We start from the raw sequence: 15101 nt of genomic DNA on the forward strand, positions 1-15101 counted from the left end.
GTGGGGAAGAAGTGATACGCAGTATGGGGGGGGCGGGTGTTGAGAAGAAGGATGTGGCGGGGCGCCTCCCTGGACCCGTCTGTCCCTGCAGAGGCGCCAGCACTGTCCCTGAAGGTGGGGGCAGGGCGGGTACGTGTGCAAGCATCTGCGTCGGCATGACTGTCCTCACAGCGTCTCTCAGTGACAGTGGGGCAGTAGTTCTCCCAGTGGCCACGCCTGCCCCTACCATGCCCTTCCAGAGAGGCCTGCCCGCCCATAGCAAACACAGTGCAGAAAACACCACTTGAGACGAGTGGAAAGGAACCTTCAAACAAAGGGCAGAGAGAAAATGTGCCTGAAAACATCTGACGCACAAAAATATCCAGGCTGAGTGGTTTCCCATCGATTCAAGTAAGCTGGCAAAAAGTGGGTCCAGCGGCTCAAAGAGCTTAGACCAGAGATGCAGAGCCCAGAGGATATAGGCTGGCGAGGTCTGTGCGGATACTCGGTCCCAGCACACAAGGCTGCACCCCGAATGGCCCCACGACAAGAAAATACTGGAAACACCCAGAAGTGGGAGCCGGAGGTGACAGCAGAGGACAGAGAGGAGAGGCTGGGGGGAGCGCCAGGTGCTGCCGGCAGAACATTCCATGATGCTAACAAGATTCCTGGCAGAAAGCACGACTGGGATCCAAAAACAGAACTGGCGCCGCATCCCAGCAGACGCGGAACGAGGTCAGGGACAGAAGACATGCCAGATAAAGGGAGGCCCCAGGCCTCAGGCGTCCCCCTCCACCCCAGACACACAGGGCACCTGGGGAAAGGGGCCCGACAACTGCCACCAGCCAATCTCTCAGCCCCAAATAGAGGCTCTGAACCTACAAGAACCAGGCAGGGGCTACCAGAGCCAGGGCCCTTGATGAGAATGTTCTGCTGAGTCTGTGCAAAGGGGTTGCGGGGGAGGGGGGTGTGCAAGGAAGAGAGATCAGGGGGAGGAGGCCCCACAGGCCCACGGCGCTCCTCTCGCTCTCCATGCAGCTGAGACGAAAAGCATGGGTATGACACGGCCACCAAAGCCACCGGAGGATGGGGGGGGCCAGCGCACCTGCCCCTCACGGCAGACCCCGCCTGGGGGACAGACCCCAGGGCCTGCGGCCCAGGACCACCCACCACCTGCTTCTGTCCAGCCACAAGCTGACGCCGTGTTCTTTTTTTTCATTTTTAAATGGTTAAGGGAAAATGACAAAGAAGACTTATTTCAAAACGGGTGAAAATTCTATGAAACCTTCACTTTGATGTCTATACATCAGGTTTTACGGGCACACAGCCAGGCCTGTGGGGATGCGAATCAACCACAGCTGCGGAGCTGAGAGGTGGTGACAGACAGTCCGGCCCAAGAATCTGAAAATATTTCCTATCTGGCCTTTGCAGAAAAGGCTGGGCGACCCCCAACATCACTAACAGAGGACTGAGTGTGAGACGCAATGACAGGCATATGGGAAGCAACTCAAAGAACCCCAAACAGGCTCCCAGATTAATCTCCCAGATTACGTGCTGGGCAGAACCATGTATACACAGGTATACACAGGCTCACACACACACGAAGGGGCTCTCCGAGACCTGTCCCCTGCACAGAAGGGTGAGGGCAGCCATCTATGGCATGCGCGCATGCTCACATCCGTGTGGGAAAGGCATGGGAAGAGATGGAGGAACTGGTGCCCTGTTGCTCCAGGCGGGCGGGCTGGGGTCAGGGGGCCACTCGCTCTCCCTGGACCCCATCACAATGTTTGAACCTGCCCACGTACATGACAGTCTCCCAAAAAACGCATCTAAGGAGGAATATGAAGGCAGAAAGTCAGCCCTCTTCAGCATCAACTCCGCGAAGCCCCAGGGAGGTGAGGTGGCTGCCCGTCCCATCACAATGCGCTGAGTCCCACCCTGCGTCCATGCCCTCGGGGATCCCGGTGCCCAAAACAGTGCTGGGCTTGGGGAAAGAACGTACAGGTGTCCTTAATAAATAAGGGGCTCAAGGAGCGGATTAATGGGTGCCTCATGGGCCCCAAGTCCTGGGGGGGTACAGGGCAGCAGCCACGGAAAGTGGCTACAGGGCCGGGGGTCACTCACCTTGGCCAGGCCCGCCCGGTGGGCCCCCTGGGACTCGATGTAGGCCACATATTTGTTGAAGTCCTTGAATTCCTCCATGGTTGGGCGGAACGTCATGATCTTACAGCTTGGGTTCTGGGCCCCATGGTCCTCAGACCCCATGGCTGCGGTGGAGGGATGGCCACACCTGTGAGGAGACAGAGGAGGTCAGCACCACCACCACCACCCGGCCCCCTGCCCCCACCCCGAGGGCCCAAAGCACCCCACCCAAGGACAGAGGCTGTGCAGCTGAATGGGGCCCAGGGGAGCCAGGGCTGCTTCATCTCCAGCACAAAAGACCAAATGACTTCAATTAGTTACAGACAGAGCTGGCCTCGTCCTAAGAGCCCCTGCAATGCTAAAGGCCTGAGCCCCCATTTCAAACGAGAGGCCTTGGAAAGAAAAATCTTTTCATATCAGGGTCACGTCCAGATTCACTGACATTGATCGTGGAGCTGGACTCCAGGGGCAGCGGCATGGGGCAGACTGGAAAAGGGAGGAAGGTCATGTGTGTGTGTGTGTTTCCTGAACAGGGAAGCCCTCCTCGGGCAGGGCCCCCACGGGCAGGTAGGCAGGCAGGCGAGCAGCGCCTGGGCCCCTCCAGCACTGGACCGGCTGCTGTCAGTGAACCCAGGCCCCAGCGACCCACGTGAGTGACCCACGGGCTGCACAAGGCAGGACCCAAAACCAGGAGAGCAGAGCTCCATCACCCCGGGCTACAGCCGAGCCTGGACCACATGGCACAGAGGGGGAGAGTCAGAGGAGGGGGGGACCTCTTCCAGGTGACGAGGCTGCAGGCTAGAGAGGCCCCTCCTGTTTTGAGAGTCACAGGGACCAGCAGGGAGGCTGTGGACCATCCTAGTCAGGGAGACACAATGGGGAAGGGTCCCTGTTGGCAGATTAAATTCTCCAAACAAGAGAAAACCAGACTCGCTCCAGGATGTGGACAAGGTCGGAACCCCAGTGCATGCACACCCATAACTCGGAGGAAAACTCACCAAGTCCACAACCCCACAAAGTGAGCGGGGGCGGGGGGCAGTGAGAAGGGCAGGACTCCTGCCTGTCTGGGAAGTGGGGGGCGGTGTCCATTCACCAAGTCACAGCCACCAGCTCTCCAAATACACTCCCCACAGTGGGCACTAGAGGGCAGCACAAGCCCAGGAACAGCCGCTCAGCCCGTCAGCTCCTTGGAACCAGGCCCTGCCCTGGGCCACCCCACGCCACACTTGGGCACACGGGGCAGGGGCGGGGGCGGCAGGCAAGGCCCTGCTGTGAAGGTCACACTCACGGCTGGCAGGACTGGTACAGACTCTGGGGGTCCTGGCACACGCAGGGTCACCACTGCATCACCAAGCGGGGAGCCCACCCTTCCTCAGGGACTGCCCCCCACCCCCACCCCACATTGTTGGTGGGAGATGAGCCCAAGCAGGACACCTGTCTCCCCCCAAGACCAGCCTGTCCTGCGCAGAGTGGGGTGGCCCCAGGGTCCTGCCCACCCGAGCGCCCTCCACTTTCCCATTGAGGGGCAGGGATGCGAGCAGGTGGAGCTTCCTACAGCTGCACCCAGCAAGAGCCCGGGCTTCTCTACCCGCCACCGCCGTGCAGGTTCAGCTCAGAAGGGAGGCGGGTGTGAGGTTTTTCCTCTTATTCATGCCCTTTGCAACGAAGCTCTCAGTAAGTAAATATGAAAAATAAAATTTAAACGGTTTATAATCCCAAAACTCCATAACCCCTGGCACGTTTCTTTGAAGAAGAGCAAATGAAAATCAAACACGTGCATACTTAAAAAAATAACACAAGGAATCCGACTGAAATCCAGCCCTGGGCCAACCTCCTGGGAACACAGGGGGACCGAGGACCCCCATGAGGGAACTCACAGAACAGTCCAGAAAGATGGACACACTCTTGACCAGACCATGCCGTGCCAAGACAAGTGGGGCTCTAACAACTCAGTCATGAACAGACAAACAGCACAATTAAACAGTGGGCAAAGGACTCGAACAGACATTTTCCCAAAGAGACACAGATGGCCAATAAGTGCATGAAAAGATGCTCGAGGCGGTCAGCCACCAGGGAAAAGCAAATGGAAACCACAGTGAGATACACCTTGCCCACAACAGCCAGAGCGAAAAAGCAGATAATGACAAGCGCAGGCGAGGAGGCAGAGAAACAGGAACCCTGACTCCCAGCTGGCGCCGCCGCTGGGGAAAACAGCCCGGCAGTTCCCCCAAAAGTTGAATGTGGCACTGACCACACAAGTCAGCAATCCCACTACTAAGTATACACCCAAGAGAAACATCTGTCCACACAAAAACCTATACACAGATGTCCACAGCAGCACGATTCACAGCAGCCAAAAGGTGGAAGCACCTCGAGTGCCCATCAGCAAATGAAGGTACGCAAACCAAGCCCCTCCACTCAGTGGCACATCGGGAGTGTCGCTCGGCCACGGAAGGAAAGGAAGCCCTGACACTTGCCACAGCGGGATGGAGCAGACCCAGAAGGACCCCGGAGGCTAAGGTCGGGTTTCTTTAGGGAGCGATGGAAATGTTCGTCAACTGTGGCGATGGCTGCAGGACTCTGAACACACACGTCAGAATTATGTGTTTTAAATGGAGGAACTGGCTGACGGGTGGAGTCAATCTCAGTAAAGCTGCTGCTGCTGCTGCTGCTGCTGCTAAGTCGCTTCAGTCGTGTCCGACTCTGTGCGACCCCATAGACAGCAGCCCGCCAGGCTCCCCTGTCCCTGGGATTCTCCAGGCAAGAACACTGGAGTGGGTTGCCATTTCCTTCTCCAGTGCATGCAAGTGAAAAGTGAAAGTGAAGTCACTCAGTCGTGTCTGACTCTTAGCGACCCCATGGACTGCAGCCCACCAGGCTCCTCCGTCCATGGGATTTTCCAGGCAAGAGTACTGGAGTGGGGTGCCATTGCCTTCACCGAATAAAGCTGCTACTCCCACCAAAAAAGAAACAGAGGTTGGCGTGGAGGAGAAGAAAAGAAGAAAGTTCTGCACTTGCAAAGTTAAATAAAACCTCTGGAGCCTGGCAGGATGGGCGACTAGAGCCCTCATCTCTTCAGCCCACAGGAGGGCTCCCCCAAACCTGAGCCCCTCACCTCATGAAAGACGGAGGACATCCCCTGGGTCGGCCATGGAGGAGGTGTCTACAGGAGGTGTCAACTCCAGAGACACTTGGTGGGTCCCCCGCCCACTCCCACCCCAGCTCTCAAAGTCCCTAGCAGGAAAGACTGTGCCCCTCTCTCCCCACTCCTCATCCTGAGGCTACGGGCAGAGCATCCATACAGGCCACAGCCGGGGAGTTTTACACAAGCTAAATGGATAAACTGCTCTGTGAATCACCTCTCAATGAAGTGATTATCTCTTTTTAAAGTCATGTGTTCGGGAGGCCCTACATGACTTAGCCTTCCTGAGGCCCCCCAGGCCCCCTGCACCCCACCGCCTGGGACGGAGGAGCAGGACCACACGGGACGGGCATTTCCCGGCCGTCCTGGGCAGCTCCTCCTCACCAAGACACATCTGACAAGAGGGGGCACTGAGTCAGGTTGACAGGTGATCCCCCGCTCTCTAGGTCCCAGTGAGTCTAGCCCAGAGGGGCCCTCCTGCGCTGGTACCTCCCCCAGTGGCCTTCAAACTTGGGGACTCGTGGGCTGGGCCGTGGGGGCACTCTGGCTGCCCCCCATGAAGGTTGCCACCCCACTTGTGCTACACCGCGGTGACCAGGTAAGGCTCTTTCCCGCCCCTCCCAGGAGCAGAAGGCTCTTTGGATCTGGACCCTTGCCTGGGGTAGGCACCCCCAGGAGCCCGGGCAGGAGAGGGTGGGTAAGAAACACCCCAAGGGGTGGGCCTCCTACAGCCAGGCACAATCTGTCCATCTGAGACCCAGGATTCAGACAAGAGATGACTGGCAGGGACGCCGCCTCCCCAGGAGACAGTCTCATCTTTCTCACCCAGTGGGCCCTGGACTAAGGGTTTCTGAGGCTAATGGCAGATGTTGTCCAGGAACTGAACCTTGGGAACCTGCAACTCTGGGGTTTGACAAGAATACAGTACTCAGTGTGTGGGAAGGTATGTTCTCTGGAGAAAACGTAACCTCACAACACAGCTAAACCTTGAGGAGTGCACCGTCTTTGAAAAGGATTCCAGGGCTCTCTGAGTACAATATGCCCCCACCCCAGAGGTGACTCTCCCCCAGATTTCTCCCCCGGCCCCTCCCTCTACCTGCTCCACCTGCTGCCAGGTAAAGCCCCAGCCTCCCTGGGACTCCTGGCCAGCCCTGGGCCTGCCCCCATCTCGGCTCAGCTCCTGCCACCAAAGCCCAGTTCCCAACAGGGGACGACAACCAGGGGCTCCTGAGCAGGCTTGGGCCCAGGAGGAACGGCTGCCCCTCCAACAAGAGTCAAGACGAAACGCACCACGGAGGCAGAGCGTGACACTCCCAGCCCCGTCCCGACCCCCTCTCCAGCCTACCACGTGGGCCTGGCACTCTGTCACATGTCCCTCAAACCTGCATACAGTTCCCTACTTCATCCTTCTCTGCATGGAGCACTGTCTACCACCTGGGTTCCCTGCACACCAGGCGTGCTCCCTGATCACACAGAGCCTGAAGTCCAGGGGGCACTCGGGTCCAGTACCTGCTGCCCTTCTACATCCCCAGCCCAAATCAGAGAAACCTTTGCCCCTGGCATGTGCAGCTGGATCGGGGGCTCAGGGTGCCGCCTCCATGCAGCAGGAGCAGCAGCACTAAGACGGGGGAGCACAGGCGCCAGGGGCCCCTCAGAGGATGCGAGGACACGGCCTCAACCTGAGTCCGCCCCACGAAACTGGACTGAACCTACTCCAGGGGTGAGATAGACAAGGCGAGCAGAGCGCAGAGGCAGGAAGGTGGGAGGGCACAGCCTGACGGGGCTTGTGTGGGCGCAGGGTGGGGGTGGGGCCCGAGCGCCAGGGGGGGTCCATCCTGACGCTTATCTGAACGACGCCAAGACTGAAACACACAGGGCCCACAGCTCTGTGCACATTCCTGCCAGCTACCAAACAAGCTCCACAAACCTAGGGCTCCAACGGCGCAAACTGCCCTCCGAGTTGTGAGGGCCAGGAGTCCTGTGCGGATCTCTCGTGAGCTGTGTGCCTTCTGGGGGCTCCTGACTTTCCCAGCTGCTAGAGGCACCACCTGCATGGCTCGGGCCCCTCCCTCCATCCTCACAGCCAGCAGTGCAGCATCTCCCGTCTCTCAGACTCTTTTTCCCGTCTCTCAGACTCTTTTCTCTGACCTCTGCCTCCATCACCAGGTCTCCTTCTCTGAACCCATCTCCTTCTTAGAAGGACTCCTGTGATGATGTCAGACAGCTCAGATAAGCCAGGCTGAGCACCCATCTCCTGATCTGTAACATCGTCCCAGCCGCTGAGACCCTCTCGCTATGTCAGGGAACATCTTCACAGGTCCCATGATCAGGGCCTGAGCATCTCGGGGGGCACTATTCCATCTCCCTCAAACACCATGAGAAAAATCTAGCACATAGGGCTTCCCTGGTAGGTCAGTGGTTAAGAATCTGCCCCGTGATGCGGGCAACATGGGTTGGATCCCTGGTCCCGGAAGATTCCTCATGCCTCTGGACAACTAAGCCCCATGAGACACACTACTGAAGTCCACGCGCCCACACTGTGCTCTGCAACGTGAAGCCCACACTCTGCATCAAAGAGTACCCCGACTCGCCGCAACTAGAGAAAACCATGTGCTCAGCAACCAAGACCCAGCAGGGCCAAAAATAAATTTTTAAAAAAGAGTATTAAAAAAAATCCATCACAGAAAGAAATAAGTAACAGTCACCACGCCCCTGCCACCTAGGACTGCAGCTGTGAGGGGCGGCCTGGAAGGACAAACACCTCTGCCCACTCAGACAGAAGTTTCCAGAAAACCAGGAAGAGGACCAAGCAATACCCAGTGGTCTGCAATGCTGCCCTCCCAACCCCTTCCGTCCTCCCACCACGCAGACACAGACAGCACCCCAGGCACAGAGCCTGGAGTCTCTCTCTGGCCGCAGAGCTGACTCACGAGCACAGCCTGTGGCCCCAGAAAGCCTTGGGAGCTGCTTCCAGCTGCTCGTCCCCGCCCAGGTGACCTTGGCCTGCATCTTCACGTTGGTGCCAGCGCAGGCTGGGTACAAGGCTGTCACCTCATCAGTCCCCCTGCCACTCGGCTGAGCTGTGCGGAGGACTCAGGAGGTGTGAACTGTAAGCGGGGCTGTGTGACACCACGGCAGAGGTCCTGCCCTGGAGCTCTATCCCCAGGCTCGGCCCATCCTCCACATTCCCAGAGCCACTTGGCTGATCCCAGAGCAAGCATGTACCACCTGGGATCAGCCAGGATCAGGCCCACACACTCAGAAGATGCTGCAGGGCCAGCAGCACTGGCCCTCAATAAGAAATCTCAATAAGCCCCATGAATGGCGTGGTCGTGGTCACAACCTCAGGCAACTCAGGCGATAAGGGTGTCCTGGTTCGACACCCAGTCTTTCCACTTAAGTACCTCCCCCCAAGCTGCAGGCGGCAGGCGAATCAACAGTCATGTGTACCCTAGGGTCGGGGCCTTTGCTCAAAACGACAAGCGCAAACAAGAAACATTTAGCTCATTTCTCCACTGAAAAACTTGGGCTAAGACCACCTTCTGCTGCTGATCTTCAGTATCTGTTTGAACTTTGAAAAAAAAGCTCTCCTTGTCACGACCCTCTCAAGAGGATGTGCCCATCATGAGGCTGCCCACAGAGCCCCTTGGGCACCACTCAATCCCACCACTGTGAGAAGGGAGACATCAATGAACAGTTGCAGCTATGCACCAATAAAACTTTATTTACAAGAACAGATGGTGGGCCAAGGGGTCCTCAGGCCACACCCTGGACTCAGAGGCCTGACAGCTACCCTTTAAGGAGCAAAACCTGCACGCCACCCTAGGGAGAGGGGAACCTGAGCTCCACAGCCCAACTCCTGGGTTCCTAAATCATGGTAGAACACACAAGACCACGCTCTAGTCCATGCTGGGCCCTCATCAGCCACAAGGCCTTGGTAGGAGCCTCCGGATCAGGTAAACAGTGAACACGAGCCTTCTTCACCGTGGCTTGGAGCATGGGGCCGCTCGTCCCACCCTGAATCCTCCCCAACCCGTGGGTGCTGACCACGAGACACTCAGGCTACACCCTCTCCTGTCACCAGTGATCCCCTCAGGCCACCTTCAGAGGCCACCCTCTGTGAACCCTCTGTCCCTGGTTAATTAGAAAAGTCCAGGAGAAGGTGGAAACCCTGGAGCTGAAACTCAGAAGCAGCTGGGCTTCAGGATTCTTTTCAAAGCATTCAAAAAATAATTCTTCATTTTTAGAGACCCTCCCCTCCCCATGACTGCGGTGAGGTGAATATGCCCCTCAGTGAAGCCAGATATGGCATCCCGCCCAGGGACACGACATAGACAGAGCTGCTCGTCCTGAGCAAGCCTGGTGGTGTCCCCTGAAACGCACGAGGCTTCTCAGGGCTTCTAGAAGTGAGGGGCCAACGTGCAGACATGGAGCCCATAGGAGAACAGACCCACCCAGCAGAACCACCCTGAGGGCTCCGGGCTCCTCTTGGGGCATCAGGTCCCTGGACACCCAAGAACTCAGAACCAAACAGGGCCGCCTTCTCCACCAGCAGCCCTGGGGACGGAACCACACACCACTTACTTCACGGTTCCTTGTCGGTCGTGGGGAGCGAGGCCGCAGAGACCAACAGGCCAGTAAGTGGCTTCTCTTAGGGTTTCTGCTGGGTTTCAGCAATGGCGATGGTTTCTAAAACGCACAGAATAAAAGCACGGTGAACAAAACTGATGGCTGCTATATCTCAACTCCAAATTATGCACCTCGCAGCTGCATGTAGCCCAGGCACGCCTGCCTCTGTTCAGACATTTCCAGGGACATGAAAATCCACAACCACGAGCACCTTTCCCCCAAAGCCTCCCAAAAACGGCCCAGTCTACATTCAGCTCCTAAATATCAGCTGAGGAAGTGAGGGCCTCCATGAACAATCGCATCAGACCCAAGAAGCTTCTGGAAGCCTTAGGGTACAGGCACTCCTGGGAGATGTACACGAAGTCCTGCCTCCTCGGGAACCCCGCAGGCAGGGAAGGTGCCCCTGGAGGAGGACAGTCGGATGCGAACTGCCACATGGTGACTGCCATCTATACCCCCAGGAGCAGCCATTGTGCAGCTGAGACCCTCGCAGAGCAGAGTCCCAACCACAGCACTCACAGCCGGGCTCAGGGACACTTGCTGAATGGACACAGGACAAGACTCCAAACATGGGGTGTGGCGCCAGGGCCCCAACAGTCTGGCCTCCCCACCCCCGCTTTCCAGACACCTGGGCTTGGGGTCTGCCAGATCCTTCCTGCCAGTGCCGTCGCACATGTTGCCCAAGGCTGGACTGGTCACTGGGGGCTGACCTTCTGGGCTGGGCAGCTAGGTCCTAGGGCCCTGGGGTCCTGGCTACATGGAACTAGGTCCCCCGTACTTCCCCCAACTCAGTGGTAGCTTTAAATAGCATGAGTCCCACAAACACCATTTCAATAGACAATGCCTATTGATGTTTTCTTATTTTAATTAGGTTACTAAAATTTTTGGGTACAACCCACTAAATTGATTTCATGGTCTTCTGTACATTTTTTTTTTTTGGCTGAGCCACATGACATGTAGAATCTTAGTTCCCTCAACCAGGCTTTGAACCTGTGCCCCCTGCACTGGAAGTGTGGAGTCTTAACCACTGGCCTACCAAGGAAGTCCTGATTTAACTGCCTTCTAACAGGTCCCACCTCCAGGGCTGAAAGGCCACACCAAGCTGTGGAATTACCAGCCTCGGGTGCTTGCCACATCCTCTGAACCTGCTAAGCCGCCCATGGCAACGTGAGATCCCAAGGGCTCCCTGGCCTCTCCCACTTGCATGGCTGCCACCTGCCCCGCCAGCAACAAGAGCTGGTGTCTGGGGATTTGATTACTCTGGCATCCCCCTCCCCGCCCCCATGCGGCTGTGCCTGGCAGAACAATGGCCCCCGGCACATTCCCATCCTGGTCCCCGGGAGCTGTGACTACGCTCTCTTCGGTGGCGACAGACCCGAGGCAGGATTAAGCATCTTGACATGGCAGATGCTCCTGGATTATCAGGGGGCCCAGTGTCACCCAAAGGTCCTTCGGAGAGGGAGGTGAGAGGGTCAGAGTCAGCAGAGGTCACAGCGATGCGCTCTGAAGACAAGGGCCCACCAGCCAAGGATGCGGCGCCTCTAGAAGCTGGAAATGGAGAGAAACAGATTCACCCCTGGGGCCTCCATGACAAACACAGCCCTGCCTAGGCCTTGGTCCCAACCCAGTGAGACCCGGGTCAGACTTCTGGCCTCCAGGGAAGTGAGATGACAGACCACATTGTGTTAAGCCACTGTATCTGTGGTCGTTTGTTACAGCAGCAAAGAGAAACTGAGCCGGAGGCTTCCATACGCATCCCCCTGACGAAGGAGGAGGGGGCCCTTTCATTCCCAGTGCCCACAGGTACGCCCCCTTCATGCATGTCTAATGGACCACGTGTCTCCCCGGTCACTTGTCACTGCCTCTTGGCACACTCTCTCCCTGGAGGATGATGACGACCCGGCAGCGCGTTGGCGGTTAGGCAGAGACCGCCTGAGCCTGTGGTCCTCGGCTGGACAGACCCCAGTCTATTGCTGCCCATGGCTGCAAGGTCACCGAGACCATGGCGCCTCCTGCCCTCATGCTCTGGGGGATGACAGCATTGACCCCAGGAGAGAGGCTGGAAGCTCCGAGGCTGAGGTCAAAGCTCAGTTCTCAGGCCACAGGCAAGGCAAGGCCTCTGTCCACCCGGACCTCTGTCCATGCAGGGCTAGGCTCACCCACCTCTCTTGCTCCCATAAGGGCTGAGGACACCGTGGCCAGCCTATCACCACCAGGGGCTTGGACTCCTTCCCGGCCACAGCCAACCTGGCAAAGGGGAGCCAGGACTAAGGGATCAGAGGGGGCTTAAGTGTCGGCTGGGCACAGTGACCTCCTTCCAAAGGGGACAGCATGGGAAGGGGGTGGCATGACTCTACAGTGGAGACACCTGACAGGCATGACCTCAGCCCGGGGACCCAGGTCAACACCAGCAGGGAAGAGTCATGCTGGTGGCAGGCATCCCAAGATGAAACGGCCTCACGCATGTGTCCTCTCCCCACACCCAGCGCCCCAGTGTCTCCATGAGAAAAACACCAAACTCCCAAGGAGGAAAGTTAAACAAAATCTCTGACCCTAGTCCTCCTCAAAGCTGTCCAGGGCATCAACAACAAGGAAAGTCTGAGGACTACCAGAGCCCAGAGAAGCCTGAGGAGATGGGATGTCTCAACATCACAGGGGTCCTTCCTGATCAGGGTCCTGGGACAGAAGAGGACACCAGGGAGACACGAGGCAAGCTGGATGAAGCAGGGCCCTAGTCAACAAGAAAGTCTCCATAATACAGGCATACCTCAAGAAACAAGAAAAAAGTCAAATAAATAACCTAACTCTACACTAAAGCAACTAGAAAAGGAAGAAATGAAGAACCCCAGGGTTAGTAGAAGGAAAGAAATCTTAAAAATCAGGACAGAAATAAATGCAAAAGAAACAAAAGAGACCATAGCAAAAATCAACAAAGCCAAAAGCTGGTTCTTTGAAAGGATAAATAAAATTGACAAACCATTAGCCAGACTCATCAAGAAACAAAGGGAGAAAAATCAAATCAATAAAATTAGAAATGAAAATGGAGAGATCACAACAGACAACACAGAAATACAAAGGATCATAAGAGACTACTATCAGCAATTACATGCCAATAAAATGGACAACGTGGAAGAAATGGACAAATTCTTAAAAAAGTACAACTTTCCAAAACTGAACCAGGAAGAAATAGAAAATCTTAACACACCCATCACAAGCACGGAAATTGAAACTGTAATCAGAAATCTTCCAGCAAACAAAAGCCCAGGTCCAGACAGCTTCACACTGAATTCTACCAAAAATTTACAGAAGAGCTAACACCTATCCTACTCAAACTCTTCCAGAAAACTGCAGAGGAAGGTAAACTTCCAAACTCATTCTATGAGGCCACCATCACCCTAATACCAAAACCTGACAAAGATGCCACAAAAAAAGAAAACTACAGGCCAATATCACTGATGAACACAGATGCAAAAATCCTTAACAAAATTCTAGCAATCAGAATCCAACAACACATTAAAAAGATCATACACCATGACCAAGTGGGCTTTATCCCAGGGATGCAACGATTCTTTAATATCCACTAATCAATCAATGCAATACACCACATTAACAAATTGAAAAATAAAAGCCATATGATTATATCAATAGATGCAGAGAAAGCCTTTGACAAAATTCAACACCCATTTATGATAAAAATTCCCCAGAAAGCAGGAATAGAAGGAACATACCTCAACATAATAAGAGCTATATATGACAAACCCACAGCAAACATTATCCTCAATGGTGAAAAATTGAAAGCATTTCCCCTAAAGTCAGGAACAAGACAAGGGTGCCCACTTTCACCACTACTATTCAACATAGTTTTGGAAGTTTTGGCCACAGCAATCAGAGCAGAAAAAGAAATAAAAGGAATCCAAATTGGAAAAGAAGAAGTAAAACTCTTCACTGTTTGCAAATGACATGATCCTCTACATAGAAAACCCTAAAGACTCCACCAGAAAATTACTAGAGCTAATCAATGAAAATAGTAAAGTTGCAGGATATAAAATCAACACACAGAAATCCCTTGCATTCCTATACACTAATAATGAGAAAATAGAAGGAGAAATTAAGGAAACAATTCCATTCACCATTGCAATGAAAAGAATAAAATACTTAGGAATATATCTACCTAAAGAAACTAAAGATATATATATAGAAAACTATAAAACACTGGTGAAAGAAATCAAAGAGGACACTAATAGATGGAGAAATATACTGTGTTCATGGATTGGAAGAATCAATATAGTGAAAATGAGTATACTACCCAAAGCAATTTATAGATTCAGTGCAATCCTATCAAGCTACCAAAGGTATTTTTCACAGAGCTAGAACAAATAATTTCACAATTTGTACGGAAATACAAAAAACCTCGAATAGCCAAAGCGATCTTGAGAAAGAAGAATGGAACTGGAGGAATCAACCTGCCTGACTTCAGGCTCTACTACAAAGCCACAGTCATCAAGACAGTATGGTACTGGCACAAAGACAGAAATATAGATCAATGGAACAAAATAGAATGCCCAGAGATAAATCCACGCACATATGGACACCTTATCTTTGACAAAGGAGGCAAGAATATACAATGGAGAAAAGACAATCTCTTTAACAAACGGTGCTGGGAAAACTGGTCAACCACTTGTAAAAGAATGAAACTACAACACTTTCTAACACCATACACAAAAGTAAACTCAAAATGGATTAAAGATCTAAATGTAAGACCAGAAACTATAAAACTCCTAGAGGAGAACATAGGCAAAACACTCTCCGACATAAATCACAGCAGGATCCTCTATGACCCACCTCCCAGAATATTGGAAATAAAAGCAAAAATAAACAAATGGGACCTAATTAAAATCAAAAGTTTATGCACAACAAAGGAAACTATAAGCAAGGTGAAAAGACAGCCTTCAGAATGGGAGAAAATAATAGCAAATGAAGCAACTGACAAACAACTAATCTCAAAAATATACAAGCAACTCCTGCAGCTCAATTCCAGAAAAATAAATGACCCAATCAAAAAATGGGCCAAAGAACTAAATAGACATTTCTCCAAAGACGACATACAGATGGCTAACAAACACATGAAAAGATACTCAACGTCACTCATTATCAGAGAAATGCAAATCAAAACCACAATGAGGTAGCATTTCACACCAGTCAGAATGGC

The 15101-nt window shown here is 53.9% G+C and overlaps 1 protein-coding gene across 2 annotated transcripts in view; it reads right to left on the bottom strand.

Annotated features, from left to right (window-relative positions):
• KDM4B (lysine demethylase 4B) overlaps window positions 1-15101 on the bottom strand; it is a 121084-nt gene that overhangs the window by 78215 nt on the left and 27768 nt on the right. For both annotated transcript variants that reach the window (XM_059888653.1, XM_059888652.1), the window contains exon 2: window positions 2104-2269. In XM_059888653.1, coding sequence (XP_059744636.1) covers window positions 2104-2244 — 141 coding nt within the window. In that variant the 5' untranslated portion in view covers window positions 2245-2269. The remainder of the gene's footprint in view (window positions 1-2103; window positions 2270-15101) is intronic.

Source organism: Bos taurus, chromosome 7, assembly GCF_002263795.3.
Source record: "Bos taurus isolate L1 Dominette 01449 registration number 42190680 breed Hereford chromosome 7, ARS-UCD2.0, whole genome shotgun sequence".
In the NCBI taxonomy this organism is placed as follows: domain Eukaryota; kingdom Metazoa; phylum Chordata; class Mammalia; order Artiodactyla; family Bovidae; genus Bos; species Bos taurus.